The sequence below is a fragment of the Nilaparvata lugens genome, chromosome 9, assembly GCF_014356525.2.
Source record: "Nilaparvata lugens isolate BPH chromosome 9, ASM1435652v1, whole genome shotgun sequence".
Classification (NCBI taxonomy): domain Eukaryota; kingdom Metazoa; phylum Arthropoda; class Insecta; order Hemiptera; family Delphacidae; genus Nilaparvata; species Nilaparvata lugens.
In genome coordinates this window covers 32,357,856-32,374,873 of record NC_052512.1, presented here as the reverse complement: position 1 = coordinate 32,374,873, position 17,018 = coordinate 32,357,856, and the positions used below count along the sequence as shown (strand labels likewise).

The 17,018-nt window shown below is 35.5% G+C and overlaps 1 protein-coding gene across 1 annotated transcript in view; it reads left to right on the top strand.

Annotated features, from left to right (window-relative positions):
- Positions 1–398: 398 nt before the first annotated feature.
- The window catches only part of LOC111060958 (limbic system-associated membrane protein), a gene marked incomplete in the record, with an annotated part of 128,106 nt that continues 111,486 nt past the window's right edge, over positions 399–17,018 (top strand). The window contains 2 exon segments of the mRNA XM_039435249.1: positions 399–717; positions 15,497–15,669. Of these exon segments, the coding sequence (XP_039291183.1) occupies positions 15,585–15,669 (85 nt within the window).

Below are 17,018 nucleotides of genomic sequence, written 5' to 3'. Positions count from 1 at the left end.
GTTCTGCTCTGTTGCCAGATCGTCTTTTCACAATGTAGAATTGATGATTAATTGACAGAATACTCTATCTCAATCATTTAAATTCATTAATGAAAATATAATTTCTTGCTTTATGAAATATAATTGATTTTTTGAACGATAATGAACTGTGAATATCACATCAATAAATCGGTCAGTTATCGTCTATAGAAGGCATTGACAAGACAGAGGTTCGGCAACGTTGTTCTCCCATCTTCCTCCACTGTCATTATAACGTGGACCTCACTATATAGCTCCGACCGTCTGGGAAATTTATTAGCGGCGTGGGAAATTCATGCGACCACCGGGAAACAATTGTGGTTAAGTTGGCAGCGATGCGCTTTTACTCGCTTTCCCACAGTCTTGGTTCAGTAGCGCGATATCTCGACAAATTTCAACTCGAAACGCGCCCCGAAATTCCCCAAAATCAACCCATTAACTCGTGACCACCTAAAATCATAAATTACCTTAATCTCAGTTCTCCTAAGTTTCTCCCTGTTGTGAAGTAGTATGTATAATTGTATATGTGTGTGTGTATGTGTTGAAATGTGAGTGCTTGTTTTCTTTGATTCAGTGTTCTAAGTGAATGTAAATTTGGAGAATTACCATTAAATAATCAAATTATCTAAAGTTTTCATTCCTACGAACATCCTTCTCCCCGTAGCAGGAGTGGAATTATGTACTTTTTGAACGTGAAAGGTAATATTGAATAGTATACAATCATATCCTATACTATCAAACGAGCAACTTCTGTTTATATGTTTAGATATTTGGATGTTTAGATGTTTATGTCTATATTCCACCGGATCTCGAAAACGGCTCTAACGATTCTCACGAAATTCAGAAAATAGTAGGTTCATAATATAAATTTCTTTTCTGTATAGGGCTACTTGTAATATAAATATGAAGAAAAGAAAAATCTCAGTACCCTTTTTTTATAATATAAAAATACGATTGCACTAGGTCTCATCCCTGAGAAAACTCGCTGAAGGACATTAAAAGGATAATTATTATTCATCCTTGGAAAAACATCTGATAATAATTATTCCGTTGTCTGCTGGTGATGGAAGTGAGTGAGCGAGTTCATGTGTGAGGGACTGTGTCAAAATTATGACTCAGCTGTTGAACTTTTGTAATCATTCAATCAGGTACTTAGTGCCGGTTGCAAAAATCCGGGTTATTTTTAATCCTGATTGATTCCAGTAGATCCATTTTTTTAAATGGTCTTCTATGATTTGGTTCACATGAAGTTAATCAGGAGGCTATTTGGGAGCAGTGAGGCTATTTGAGAGCTATCACATGATTCCAGCTGGTTTTAATAAACAACATAATCTACAAGTCAAAGAAATTTACAAGGACCAAGAAAATGTTTTAAAAATCGGAAACAGAGTGTCAAAACCATTTGGTACAAATAAGGGCGTTCGTCAAGGCTGTTTCCTCTCTCCAACCCTGTTCAAAATCTACCTTGAGGATATATTACAAGAATGGAAAAGAAAATGTAAATGCATGAGTATACCAATAAATAACGAATATATCTACTCACTCTTGTTCGCTGATGATCAAGTAATAATGGCTGGTGATGAACATGATATTCATTACATGATCAGGAAGCTTGCTGATTCTTATGAAGGAAATGGAATGAAAATGAAGTTCAAGAAGACCAAATACCTAGTTTCAGGAGGTACAGCTAAGGATCTACAAGTTGGAGATCATAAGGTGATGCAATGTGTTGAATATGAATACCTGGGCAGTGTAATATCATTAGAAATAGAAATATATTTATTAGCCGATAAATGCTTAAAATAGTACAGTTGGCCATGTCACATCTCAATATAAAAAATACAGGTTACAACATACCTATAAACATCAATCAATAATTATAACATAACAATTCTCGTAATCATATAAATATATCAGTCAGCTTGGAAGAAATTATTTATAATATCACAAGGGAGATCAAAGAACTCTCCAACACTGTACAGTGGGTTCTCTAAAAGCATCCTTTTCACTTTTGTTTTGAAAACAGATATACTCAGATTCCTGGAACACAGCGGTAATCTATTGAAAGCTTTCATTGATAGAACGTCAGATTGACACTGCAACTTTCTCAATCTTACATAGGGAACATCCAAATAATTACTCTGTCTAGTGTCATTAGAGAGCAATTCCAAGAGAGAGATCACAAGTAGAATTGGACAGGCTGGGCAGGCAACACAAACATTAAATTCCATACTTTGGTCCAAAAATATTACAAATCCCACAAAAATAAAAATGTATCATTCAATTGTACAGAGTATATTGCTCTATGGCTCTGAAACATGGGAATTAACAAAACGAGATACTCAAAGAATAAATGCTGTGGAAATGGATTTCTTGCGCCGGAGTTGTTGTGTTTCAAGGATGGATCGAGTGAAAAATACGGAGATAAGAAACAGAATAGGGAAACTGGACACAACAGTAGAGCAGATTGAAAAGAAGCGCCTTGTATGGTTAGGACATGCACAGAGGATGAGAGATGAGAGGTGGCCCAAAAAGATACTGAATTGGGATCCACCTGGAAAAAGAAGGAGAGGTAGACCGCCCGAACTGTGGAACAAACAGGTGTATACGTGTATGAGGAATAGAAATCTGGAATAATCGCAATAAATGGCAGATGGGATGCGAGAAACGGCACTCGCTTATATATATATATATATATATATAATATATATATATATATATATATATATATATATAATATATATATATATATATAAACCCCGGCTACCATAGATTCTACATGCAATTTGCAACAAAAAATGTTCAGTAAAATTTTCTCCTATCGACCGTCGTTTTCGAGATATATAGATTTTTCGATACTTTTCAAGTAGGCGTACTTCCAGTCATTAAATCGTCAATATCTCAAGAACCATTGGTCTTAAGGACATTGTTGAAAAGAGGACAAAATTTCACATTGATTTGAGGTATAAAACATGCCAAAGTCGATTATAGAGTAGTATTTTTTAGCGGTCAAAGTTGAAAAAGAGTGATTTTTGAAGTTTTTTGAAAACTTCAGACACATTTTTCTCGATTTTTTTTCCAGGGTACGAAATAATTTTTATAGCGCAAAAACTTCCTTTTTTGATTATCTTTCGAATGAGACCAAATACAGGTGTCTAGCTAGAATCCTCGATGTCCTTAAAATTCACTTAAGACTAATGGTTCTTGAGATATTGACGATTTAATGACTGGAAGTACGCCTACTTGAAAAATATCGAAAAATCGATATATCTCGCAAACGAAGGTCGATAGGAGAAAATTTTACTGAACATTTTTTGTTGCACAAAACCCGGGGTTTACACCTTATCTGGGACACCCTGTATATATATATATATAATATATATATATATATATATATATATATATATATATATATATATAATATCAACAAACTGATACGTCAAACTGTTTACATTAACAAACTGATACGGATTAATATATCAATGTGCGGTTTTCGCCATGTAGGCTATATACTCTTGGAACTCTGTATCGAAAACATGTATCACAGGACCACCTTCTCAATTAATAAAATGAATTCGATTCCATATCCAAAGATGTTAATGCGTAATTTTTGAAGAGTAATTGTAATTTCAAATAGAATTTCCAATGAAACCCACTGTCAAATCATTCTTGTAAGAGAAATATTCGGCTGTTTCCATAATGTTTATCAGCTCTGTACAAAAAGCTGCGCGCTTCAAAGATTACAATACAACAGTTCTTGAGCGAGTTCTCCAGCCCAGGAAGTCACCACTATATATATTTTTCCATTATAGCTGGAGATACTAGTAGTTCTGTGAACAGTAGACCTCGCGCAGTTATAAACCACAGCCTCCTCTTATACTGTTCATCAGAGTAAATCCTGTCTGTATATGACATGACGACGAGATTTCGGTGTGAAGACGGCTAATGGCTGTTGGGGTTGGTGTATCAAAAATGCTAACATCAAAAGCTAGTCTCCTTCAAGACATACTGGCAACAGGACAGCCCGAGTTCAAAGCAGAGAAAGTTCGAGAGACAATACTATGTTATATTAGTTATTAATTGCATGCGTTATTGCACGCATTCTATAGTTCATCAATAGTGCATAAAAATTGCATTCAATGAGGCATGCAATTTATAGTCTACACAGCAGCTGATGTTTTACCAAGTTACATTGAGATACTGAATTGCATGCGTCATGGCATGCAATTTATAATCAACTCGACAGCTGATTCACAATGAATAATTCTATAGTCTGATTTTCACTCTAATATTGGCGTATGAAGTAGGCTCCTTTTCCTTTTATATCATCCTTGAAATGCAAAATTTCCAAAAACCTTGTATACAAGTCGACGCGCAATTTAAAAAGGAACATACCTGTCAAATTTCATGAAAATCTATTACCGCGTCCCGCCGTATATGCGCAACTTATAAACATTTAAACATTGAGAGAAATGCCAAACCGTCGACTTTAATCTTAGACCCCACTTCGCTCGGTCAATAATAACTCTAGATAAATTGTCGAAGCTATCCACATATAAATACTCATTATTCGTAACAAAATTAATACTCAGAATTTCCGACCCAGTAACTCTACACCAATCACAGAGAGAAGAGAGAGTGAGTGAGAGAGAAATAGAGAAAGAGAGGAAGAGAGAGAGAAAGTGTATGTGAGAGAAAAGAGAGAGAGAGAATTGATGGTTTATAAGAGGATTAAATTAACTCATTACTGTATCACGATGATAGTACGCTATCGGAGAATTAATCAATTGCTTAACTAATTGAAGAGCAATCGATTATCTTGAAACTCAATTGTTCTGATTGAATTACAGACTGATTCCCCGAATGATTATTCCGTTTGATTAAATTGCTCTAAACCGTATTTAGAGTTGACCGATTTTTTGTATTGAACTGCTGACAGAGAAAACCTTACACTGTGAAGCTATTGTTTTATTCTTTATTCAGTGAATGATGTTGCAATAAATGAAATATATATAGTAAAAGAGAGAAGGGTTGTGTTTGTTCGCATTAAAACAAGTCAAGTTGTGGATTGCATACCGGAAAAACGAGAATGATCTAGATCTTCAAATCTTGTACAAAGATTGTAAAAATATCAATCTCGTGCACCTTGAAGCCCAAATTTCAATTTTCCTTCTAGATTTTCCAGAGTCAATGTTCAAATTTCATTAATGGGACATGAATTTATACCATATAGAACTATAATCTAGCGAGACAACCTCTTCGAAACAGTTGGTTGGAATTGGCAACTAAATTAATAACTAGTCCAATTATGTCAGGTTGACATCAAGTTGAGGAAGGTGTTAAAAAAATCTGGTGTGGAGCACTCACACAACTTTCCTTGCTCATTGAACTGCAAGCCTCATTCTCAAACGAGAATAATTTAGGGGAATAACATAATGACGATTTGCGGCAACATATTTGCAACTACGATCAGACTACTGTATATGTGTATATTATAATTGTTTTCAGAGTACTTTTTCCTTTTCTGTAAATTGTGAAATTCGAAGATTTCTATAAAAGTCGTTAAAACAGCTGTTCTACAAATGAAATATCTTGACTATGACTGTGTTCTTTTTATAAACTGCTCTACCTACACCATGCACGAGAAGGAGGTTACAAAGTCAATTTCTCAAGGATGGGGTGGACCCCCCATTAGTTTTCCAGGAAAAAGACTCATGCCAGTTGATTGAGCTCATAGATAATTATACAGGGTATGAGTTGAAAAAGAATCCTTAGAGCCGTTTTTGAGAAAATCCTCAAAAACATGGTTTTTTAGTATCTGTCATTTTTCTCAAGAATATTACGGAGCTCCTGAAATTTTCCTAGAAATAAGACTCATGCCAGTTGAAAGGGCTTATGAATAGCTATCCATGGTATAAATTTGAAAAAAATCGTTAGAGCCGTTTTCAAGAAAACCGTGAAAAACATGGTTTTTCAGTCATTATCCGCCATTTTTCTCGAGAATATTACGGAGCTCCTGAAATTTTCCCAGAAATGAGACTCATGCCAGTTGATAGGGCTTATGTATAGCTATCCATGGTATGAGTTTGAAGAAAATCGTTAAAGCCGTTTTTCAGAAAAACGTGAAAAACATGGTTTTTTAGTAATTATCCACCATTTTTTCCGACATCTTGAATTGTATTTTATTGAATTCTTTATTGTCGGATCCTCATGGTATAAGGATCTCAAGTTGAAAATTTCAAGTCAATCGGTTAATTAGGAATGGAGTTATCGTGTTCACAGACATACACACACACACACACACACACACACACACAACACACACACACACACACACACACACACACACACACACACACACACACACACACACACACACACACACACACACACACACACACACACAGACCAACACCCAAAAATCATGTTTTTGGACTCAGGAAACCTTGAAACGTATAGAAAACTTGAAATTGGGGTACCTTTTTTTTGGGAGAGCAATACTTTCCTTACCTATGGTAGTAGGGCAAGGGGAGTAAAAATATGCTGCAGTGAACTGATAATGTTCTAATTGCTTTTCGAATGATGCAAATTCAAATACTTGTGGATCTGTGAACAGTAGACGTCACGCTGTTATAAACCACTGCATTTTCAGCCCATATTGTCTATCAGAGTAATTCTGTCTTGTCCTGTCGTGTCGGCGAGATATAGGTGTGTAAACGACTAATGGCTGTACTGAAAATCTATCGCCGTGAATGCAGAACATTGATATAAACATCTATATAAATGCGAAATGGCAATGATAAATTCACTCACTCACTCATCCATAATCAACCGAACTAAAAATCTACTGACAAAGTTCTTTAGTGAGGATGTTATAGTGGCAGTTAAAAAAGATAGGAGAAAAAAGTTGCCAATTCTCTCCATTTTGCCACTGACTCTACACAGCTGTTACTCAATTCATCCCATTAAATTTAATCTAATAATAATTATCATTCCCTTAATAAAATAATCAATTCAATGTCGAATTGATCAAGAAAATATATTTTTTCATAATTTGCTTTCATGACTGAGATAAGATTTTTATTTTTATACAAACCTGAAATGGCGGCTAATTTAAAAAGCTGTGATACAACAATCTGAATTTCAAAACAACAGAAATTGAGTTATTTGGTAGGTATTCTATTCCAATTTCCTTTGAAAATAATAGAAAAATAGAAATCTTATTTTAAAATAAGTTATTTCAATGGATTAATTCTGAAATAACTTTTCAATATTATTTATACAGGTACGAGTAGGTCTAACCTATACGGGTAGGCTAACTGAAGCATGGATGAAGTGTAGGATGGTTAGTTATCAACTTTTAAAATGTCATTCCAGGTATTTTAATTTGTGTTTCTCATAAGGTAATGTTTAAAAATTATTTCATTGTTTCAAAAATACATTTTAAATCAATTATACGACTTGTTTACTCAAGTATTTTGATAGAATGAAGAAAAAAAAAACGGCTGAGAATATGGTTTGATCAGTTTTGTACAGTCACTGTCAAAAGTGAATATAAAATATTCTGGCAAATAGACAACATTGCAAAGTGAGAGAGAGATAGTGCTATCTGTTTTGTTGTATGATAGAAAAGGACAGCAACAGTATTGTCAATCGTACACTGCCATTATAATGTGGACCTCACTATAGAGGTAAAGAAGGATAGCGCTATCTGATTTGTCGAATGATGGACAAGAATAGCAGCACCAATCTCAATCGAATATCGTCATTTTAGACCTCTTTTTAGAATGAGATTGTTATTGTAAATTGTAATGAACTCAGCCCACAAGCTAGAATTTATTTTATTTTCTTGCAAAAGGGAAGAAATTCATTACATTGTTCTTCTATCGAGTGATATTTGTTCTAGAGTTAGTGTTCTAGACGTATTTTAAAAGTGGATGAAACGAAATCCCTTCAATTAGGACTATAGTAAGGTCCACGTTATAATGACAGTGGATAATGATAACAAAACAATGTTGCCGATCCTCTGTCTTGTCGATGCCTTCTATAGACGGTAGCTTATACAGGTTTATTGATGTAATATTATCTGTTCAATCTCATTTGAAATGATCAAGTATATTTTTTATCAAGCAAGAAATTATTTATTTATCTATCATCAACTTAAGGACAAAGATACAGACTACAGTCCAAAACTTCTTTTCATCCTTATTTCATAGATAGATTGTCCAAATAAAGGTTATGGCGACTTTCCAATTCTTCACTAATTATATTCTATGATTGTTTCATAATGAATTGTCATAATTGAGATGAAATATTGTGTTCATTAATCATAAATTTTGCATTGTTAAAAGACGATCTGGCAACAGAGCAAAGCGAGAAAGAGATAGTGCTATGCGGTTTGTAAAATGATAGACAAGGATAGCAATGTCATTGCCAATTAAACACTGTCATTATAACGTGGACCCCACTATAGAGTTTCATGACGTATTTTGAAATCCCTCGAATCAGAACTGAGATATTATTTCAAGTCACATAGAGAATTTAAATCCCGGTCTGCTGTGGAGCGACAGACTGTTAAAGTAGAGAACGATTAAACTCGATTCCGAGTTAAGTTTAAAGTTAAGTTGAAGTTGAACGAAGTATCTGGGTCGGCGCGCGCTTAGTACTTTGTTTAAGACCGCCTCGGGGGTTTCCAGAGTAAGTTGAGAGCGACTCAATCTCTCAGAGATTTCCGTTCTTCAATTCCCTTGAGAGTTCTACTGGATTCGCTTCATTTATGAAACAACTCGAGATTAATTCAAGGTCGATTTCAAAACTCGTGAGTCGATATGGAAGATTCGATAGTCGATGTGGAAATTCGAAAGTCGATGTGATGATTCAAGAATTGATACTGAAGATTCAGCTATTATGCGTTTCGGTTTTGGAGGAGATTATAGTTTATACGCAAGCAATTAATATATCAATGTAAGTCAGTAAAGACAGCTGTCGAGTGGACTATTAATTGCATGGAATTAATATCTCAATGTAACTTTTTACTTTCCTTGCCCTATTATCATGGGTAATCTGTAAAGATTCAGGAGCTTCGCCCCATCTATGCAAAGTTTGATCTTAGATTCCCAATTATCATGCTTCAGATACAATTTTAACGAAAAAGTTTGAGTGAAGAAGATTCAGCATGAAAATCTCTGCAATTTATGTTCAGTAACATTTTCACCTAAAATTGAAAATAAGCTCGAAATTCGAGAAAATAAGATTATTCAATTGCAAACTGTTGGCTACTGTTGATTCTATTGAATCATTCACTATGAAGAGATAGCAGACTTCGTGTGTCTGCAGCGCTATTGTCCTGTCACCAGCTGGCTCTGATCTTAGGATAGTAGACTTGAAATGCGCGTGAATAGCGTCAGTTGATCAATTTTTATAACGGCAAGGAAAGTTGTGTGAGTGCACAAGATTTTTGTCTTTGTGAACGTGAAATTTTCGAGCTCAGAATCTATGTGTTTTTATAGAATTTATTCGTGAATTTGAAGATTGTTTTATGTTTTTACGGAAGTTTTATTATTAATCTATCTAAATCTGAAATTGTTTGTTTTATTTTGTTTTGTATATTCAGATTAATGATTTAGTGTATAAATTGAAATGGATATAATCATAGAGAAACAATAGCGTGAGTAGATATTTTATGGTATAGGGCGTTTATGTCGCAACTTTTACTGTTATCTCAAGTCGATTACTATCGATTGTTGTAGACTTTTACTGTTTTGTTGGGGTGAGAGTGTATGAACGGCGCAATATGAGAGACTACCAGCGTCACACAGCTTCACACGAAAGAAATACGTGAACTATCAGCTTGAGATAACAGTAAAAGTTGCGACTTAAACGCCCTATACCATGGGATATCTATTCAAGCTATTGTTTCACTATGATATAACCTACATAATAATACTTGGACAATAACTTAAAGACAAAATTAGGAAATTGACGGAGTTTCAGGCAATAGCCTGTTTCTTCTTTTCCGACAACTGTATTTTTCACTCTATCCAATAAATCCAATGAACTTAGTAGAAAGTCAGCTGTTGTGTGGACTATTCATTGCATGCAATTAATTGACCAAGAATTGAGGTCTAAGATTCAAGTCGACGGTTTTGCATTTCTCTTTATGTTTATATGTTTCGCATTTACGGCGAAACGCGGTAATAGATTTTCATGAAATTTGACAGGTATGTTCCTTTTTAAATCACGCGTCGACGTATATTCAAGGTTTTTGGAAATTTTGCATTTCAAGGATAATATGAAAGGAAAAGGAGTCTCCTTCATACCTCAATATTGGAGTAAAAATCAGACTAGAATTATTCATCATAAATTAGCTGTCGAGTGGATTATTAATTGCATACAATTCAATATCTCAATGTAACTTAATGAAAAAACAGCTGTTGTATGAACTATTAATTGCATGCAGTGGGGCATGCGATTGATAACTTGAAGTAGCATTGTATTTTCTCCCGACTTTCCTCTGTTTTCAACTCGGTAAGCTTTTGATAATAGTAGCATATAGCTGTTTACATCAAATTATAAGCATTCTCGATACAACAACCCAAACAGCCATTAGTCGTTCATACACCGATATCTCGCCGACACGACAGGACAGGACAGAAATCACTGATGGACAGAATTACAGGAGACTGTGGTTTATAACTGCGCGAGGTCTACTGTCAACAGAAATACTAGCAACTGAAAGTCAACATTAGTTGACTCTGTCTACTAACTTTGACTGAGAGTAACATAGTATTTTCTCTCGACCTTACTCTGCTTTCAACTCAGGCTGACCTGTTGCCTTGGAGGAGATTAGCGTTTGATGTTAGCATTTTTGATACACCAACTCCAACAGCCATCAGCCGTTTTCACACCGATATCTCGCCGACACGACAAACATACATTATTTACTCTGATGGACAGTATAAGAGGAGGCTGTCGTTTTATGACTGCGTGAGGTCTACTGTTCACAGAATTAGTATTAGGAATACCAACAGCCTGGAGTGAATCTCGTTCGAGCACTCACACACTCTCTCTCTCACACACTCTCACACCCTCTCTCTCTCACTCACTCTCTCTCTCTCTCTCTCTCTCTCTCTCTCTCTCTCTCTCTCTCTCTCTGGCACTCTGTGGTGGCTTTGCCTCTTGGAGATAGCAGTTTGCCCTGGCAGTCCATTTAGCATTATTATGCATGCATTCAGCTCTCCTACCTTATCACTAGGCTCCTGGTGCAAAACATCACATATCTTCAGACTTGCCTCCTTATTCACTATATGTGGTTGCTTCTACCTACTATTTTCATTCTCTGTTATACTCTCTCACACACTCTCTCACCCTCTCTTTATTTCTCACTCTCTCTCTCTCTTTCTCCTCTCTGTTCTTCCCATCCTTTGATCATATCACCCTCTCGCACTCACTTTCTCAGTCTCTCTCTCTCACTTATCACTTGTTTCTCTGAGCTCATTCCCCTATCACACACTCACTCACCCTATCTCTCACTCTCTTTCTCTTCTATTCAGAGAATCGACATTTATTTGTTGAAACACCGCCGATTTATGAAGTTACATCACAATATGATATTATTGTTATTCGTATTGCATTCAACCTTTATTCTCATTGATTAATTCTTAATACTTTGTGAAATTCGTTGAATAATATTAGCAATAGCTTAATTCAATGTAAATTAGTGTATTAGCCAGTGAATATTGTGATATACATAAAAAAGAACTCTAATCTAATCCAATCTAGCTGTATATTTTACTTTTATTCTCTCTCATCTTCTGCTTATAGTTTTCTCTTTCTTTTCCTCCTCATTTATTCAATTTGTAGTGAATTGATTCAGTTGTTTCATTAAAATTTTCCATTATCATTTAATTTCAAATTGTAATGTATATTATTATTTTTATGTAACTTATCATCGTAGGTTGAAGGGAAGAGGGGGCTTTTATTGCCTCAATTTCGTCAACATCACTCTTATTGTAAAAAGTAAATAAAATTCATTTATCTATCTATCTCTCTTTTTGTTTTGAAAGAGTTCTTCCTTTCTCAAGAAAACAAAGTTATCTGTTATGAACTAGACCAATGCCTTCCCAATCAATAATCTTCCTATTCGCGAATTGAGTGGCTTGCAAAACATGAATCAGTGAATCATTTGAAACGTAGGTCTACTGCGCTGTAATATTATAATACCGGCAGCGGTGTGTGGGAGTGGAGCTTCTAAACCAAATAATCCAATCTACCTCAAGTCTGCCAAAACTCTCATAAACCAAGAGTGGAGTCCCAGACCTCAGTGTTTACATTTTCTATCTCGTTTACCACGGCACATCCTAATGCTTCGCACACCCTGCTCCGATTATACAGCTTTCCATCTTCCTCTTCATCTCCTTCCTCTTCTTATTCTACTTCTTTTTCTTTTTCCTCTTCTTCTTCTTCTTCTTCTTCTTTCTCGGCTTATACTCCACTCTGAGCTTGCTCTCCTAATTTCAGCGTTGAAATGCTGAACCGCACATATCACACAGCTTTACATGTTTCTCCCACTCTAGTTTACATGTGTATACTTGTTCTCATTTCCACACATTGCAGAGAGATAATGTACACTCACGGACGCTGCTATCAAACTTTACAACTTAGCCTACTAATCTCCTCCTTCTTCTTCTTCTTCTTCTTCTTCTTCTTCTTCTCCTCCTTCTTGTCCTCCTTCTTCTTCCTCTTCTTCTCCTCCTCCTTCTTCTCCTCCTTCTTCTTCTTCTTCTTTTTCTTCTTCTTCTTCTTCTTCTTTTTCTTCTTCTTCTTCTTCTTCTTCTTCTTCTTCTTCTTCTTCTTCTTCTTCTTCTTCTCTTCTTCTTCTTCTTCTTCTTCTTCTTCTTCTTCTTCTTCTTCTTCTTCTTCTCCCTGCTCCCTTTTTACTTTCCTTGCCCTATTACCATAGGTAAGGAAACTATTGCTTTCCGAAAAAAATTAAGGTACCCCAATTTCTATACGTATCAAGGTCCCCTGAGTCCAAAAAACTGGTTTTTGGGTATTGGTCTGTATGTGTGTGTGTGTGTGTGGTGTGTGTGTGTGTGTGTGTGTGTGTGTGTGTGTGTGTGTGTTCACTATAAGGCGCCGACACGAGCAATTTCGATCAAATGCAATTCAAGATGGCGGCTAAAATGGCGAAAATGTTGTCAAAAACAGGGTTTTTCGTGATTTTCTCGGAAACGGCTCCAACGATTTTGATCAAATTCATACCTAAAGTAGTCATCGATAAGTTCTATCAACTGCCACAAGTCCCATATCTGTAAAAATTTCAGGAGCTCCGCCCCATCAATGCAGATAGATTCCCAATTATCAGGCTTCAGATACAATTGAAACAAAAAAAATCAAGTGGAGTAGATTGAGCACAAAAATCCCTACAATTAATGTTCAGTAACATTTTCACTTAAAATTGAAAATAAGCTTCAAATTTGAGAAAATGTGATTATTCAATTGCAAATTATTGTTGATTCTATCAAATCATTCACTATGAAGAGATAGCAGACCTTATGTGTGTCTCCAGCGTTATTGCCCTGTCACCAGCTGGCTCAAATCTTTAAATAGTAGACTTGAGATGCGCGGGAACACTAGCGTCAGGTGATCAATTTTCATAACGGCAAGGAAAGTTGTGTGAGTGCGCCACACCAGATTTTTTATACAATATCTCAAAGCATATAGTATCAATCTCAATAGCATATAGCTAGGGATGTCAATCCCGGGATCCCGGTCCATTTCTGATATCTAACAATCCCGGGATTTTTCAGCGTAAATCCCGGTATTTTCAGGATTAGAATTCCTGAAATTGTGAATCGTATTTTTCCAAAAACAATTCAATATATAGAATTCATTCACGATGATTAATATTAGTTTTGCATAACTAATTTATTGTTCCAAGTGTTTGACCAATTTATTCTGCATGCACAGTATATTCTTGCATATACAATAATAAATACTGTACTCTGTTTTGGCTAAATAGAATTCGCATTATCGATTTGCATCATTCGCAGAATGGTTGTTGATCAGTAATTGTTATGCCTCTATGTTTGTTTCTGTTCACACAGCACCACAATTACCAGTCTAGACGGCGCAATATTTGCAATAGTGCTGATGTCAATTCCTTGGAATGCACTCAGAACTTTGAAAAGACTTCACAAAATTATCAGAAATAAACCTATTCCCTCCCTGTCTAATTATTCCTCTTATCTTCTCTTTCTCTATAATAGGTAGAATATTTAGTTGGAGTTAATGTACAGTAGTAAGCTCTACGGAATTTCGTTCAGTAGTGGTTCAGCTTTTAAAAAGAGTTACTCCAAATCTTGGAAACATTTATAGAAATAGAATGTTTAATTTTAATATTGAGGTATTCCTAAGTATTTTCCCATTTCAATAATATCCCATCCCTCTATAATGAGCTCTTTTTCATATCCACACATTGTTACTGAACATATTATTGAGGAGGATCAATTGGTAAAAAATGCATGGAACTGGTTTTTGCCAATCCCGGGATCCCGGGATTGATATTCGATAAACCCGGAACACCGGGATTGGGAATCAGTCCTGGGATTGACACCTCTCCATATAGCATACAAGTCATACATAATGCAATGACTTCTAGTTGATGAAGAGCCGTTTCTGAGCTCAGTTTTAGTCAAGTTCTAGACTTTAAACAGCTGGAGTCAGAAAATTTGCTTCCCAAAACGGGGCGTGGTCGTAGTCTACGTTTAAATTGAATTTTGAAAAACTATGAATATGAACACAAAATAAAATAGTTACGTATGGAATTAAATAGAGAATGCATTTATTCAAATGCTAATTGATATTATAATTATCATTGAACGAAAATCCTGAATAAATGCTGCAAATCACCCCGAAGACCTCTGCTATTGCAGATATTGACAACAGGGCTAACAGCTAGATCGAAATTCGATGAAAACTACTATCCAAAAACTAGTTGCCAGCCCGGGAATCGAACCCGGTACCTCCCAGCGCTGCTATCCAGAGATTGCCAGTTTGGTGTAAGGGTGAGCATTCCTGACTAGCAATTGGGAAGTAACGGGTTCGATTCCCGGACTGGCAACTAATTTTTGAATAGTAGTCGGGGTGATTTGCAGCATTTATTCAGGATTTTCGTTCAATAATAATTATAAAATAGAATAGTGTGAAGTTTTAACTATTTTGAATTATTCAGGAATGTTCCATCTCGATAAGGAAAAAGGTTTTGCAATTATAGAAATGAGAAAATGAAGATCATAATAGAAACTAGGACTATGCCTCGTCTCGGAAAAAAAATTTTCTGACTAGATGTTTAAAGTCCAGAAATTAGCTGAATCCTGAGCTCGGAAACCGAACCTGAGATGTCCATTCTTATAGTCCCATGATGGGAGTTGAGGTCATAGTGAATTTCGACTAAATTAATGGTATTTTTTTTCAGGATGTATTCGAGTGGAGTGCTAGTGTGTTTGAGTGAGTGCGACTATGCCTTCGTATTTGTTCTGGATTAGTTTCGAGTCAAATTGAAGATGGCTACCAAAGTCATTCGTCAACCACATTTGGCTCTTGCAGTCATTTTTTCCTCCGTCATCACACTAACTGTGAATCATCCAGGTGAGTTTGAATTCTATTACCTAAAAAAATGAAATAATAATATATCTATATAATAATCAAGAGTCTTTATTGCAAATATTGAAGAAGAGTAGAGAAGGCTGTTCCATCCTTCTACTTCGTATGCCAGCAAATAGACTCCCAATTCAAGCTTGGCACTACAAACCCGATGGGAGAAGAGTCGTACAGACGACCGATGAAGAGATGGATGCCGGAATCCATCTAATCATCAAATCATCTGAATCATCAAACAGAGCCTAATCCTTGAATGACGATGATGATGGTGATGATAATTAAGAGAGTTTAATAGTTTAGAGAGCTTGACAGATTTTGTCTATTTCTCATGATAATTGAGTATTTTTATTATTATTATAATTATTAAACGAAAATCCAAATTAAATGCTGTAATTCTCCCTTGAGACTTCTGCTACTGCAAATATTGACAACAGGGTGAACAACAAGATGGAGATTCGATGAGCGCCTTTATTCGAAAATTATTTGTCAGAGGTTGAGTTTATACTTTTTATCTTTCGAATGACAATAAGATGATGTTATTATAAATGTTTTGATTCTTGAATAATAAACACGAATAATTAAAAGTTTTTTGATCAGCTGTTTTAGCACACTTGAAATTTGGCCAATCTGAATGTCAACGTCAACTATGCTTGTTGTCGTTGACTTCGGAAGTTTAGGTTAGAAGATCTATCCTACTCTGAAAATCGAATTTGAATAGTTTATAATATATGTATTTGTATATCTGTATTTTATTCATCCAAATAGAATGATACTCTCTTATTGCAAAATACTCTATTCAATTCTAGAAGCATAAACTGATTCTGTTCCATAAACTATTTTGTAATAGTATATTTCGCACCTAGGGCCGAAAATGAGACTTTTCCGGCTCGAAATCGGTTTTCAACCGGGAGAAGAAAAAATTGAGAGCTGGAATAGTATATTTCGCACCTAGAGCAGAAAATGAGATTTTTCCAGCTCGAAATCGGTTTTCAAGTCCGAGGCTGTAGGCCGAGGATTAGAAAAGATTGAGAGCTGGAAAAACATTTTTGGCCGTGGTGTGAACAATATTTTTTGCCGCACTACAGGTATTGCTGACAAAATGAATAAAAAATACAAAATAAAGAATACTCATTAAGCTATCGTACCTATCTCTTGATTTTAGTGGTAGAAGATTTGCAGTCAGGATTTCAGAAAATTCAGAATGCACTAATCAACAATAAATAATTGAATAAAACTGGTTGCAAAGCGAATTAGTTTGATTTGAAACTGGAACTGAAATCATGGCGACTTCAGCTGATGATGAAAGTGGACACTCGCCCGATCTAGTGGATGACTTA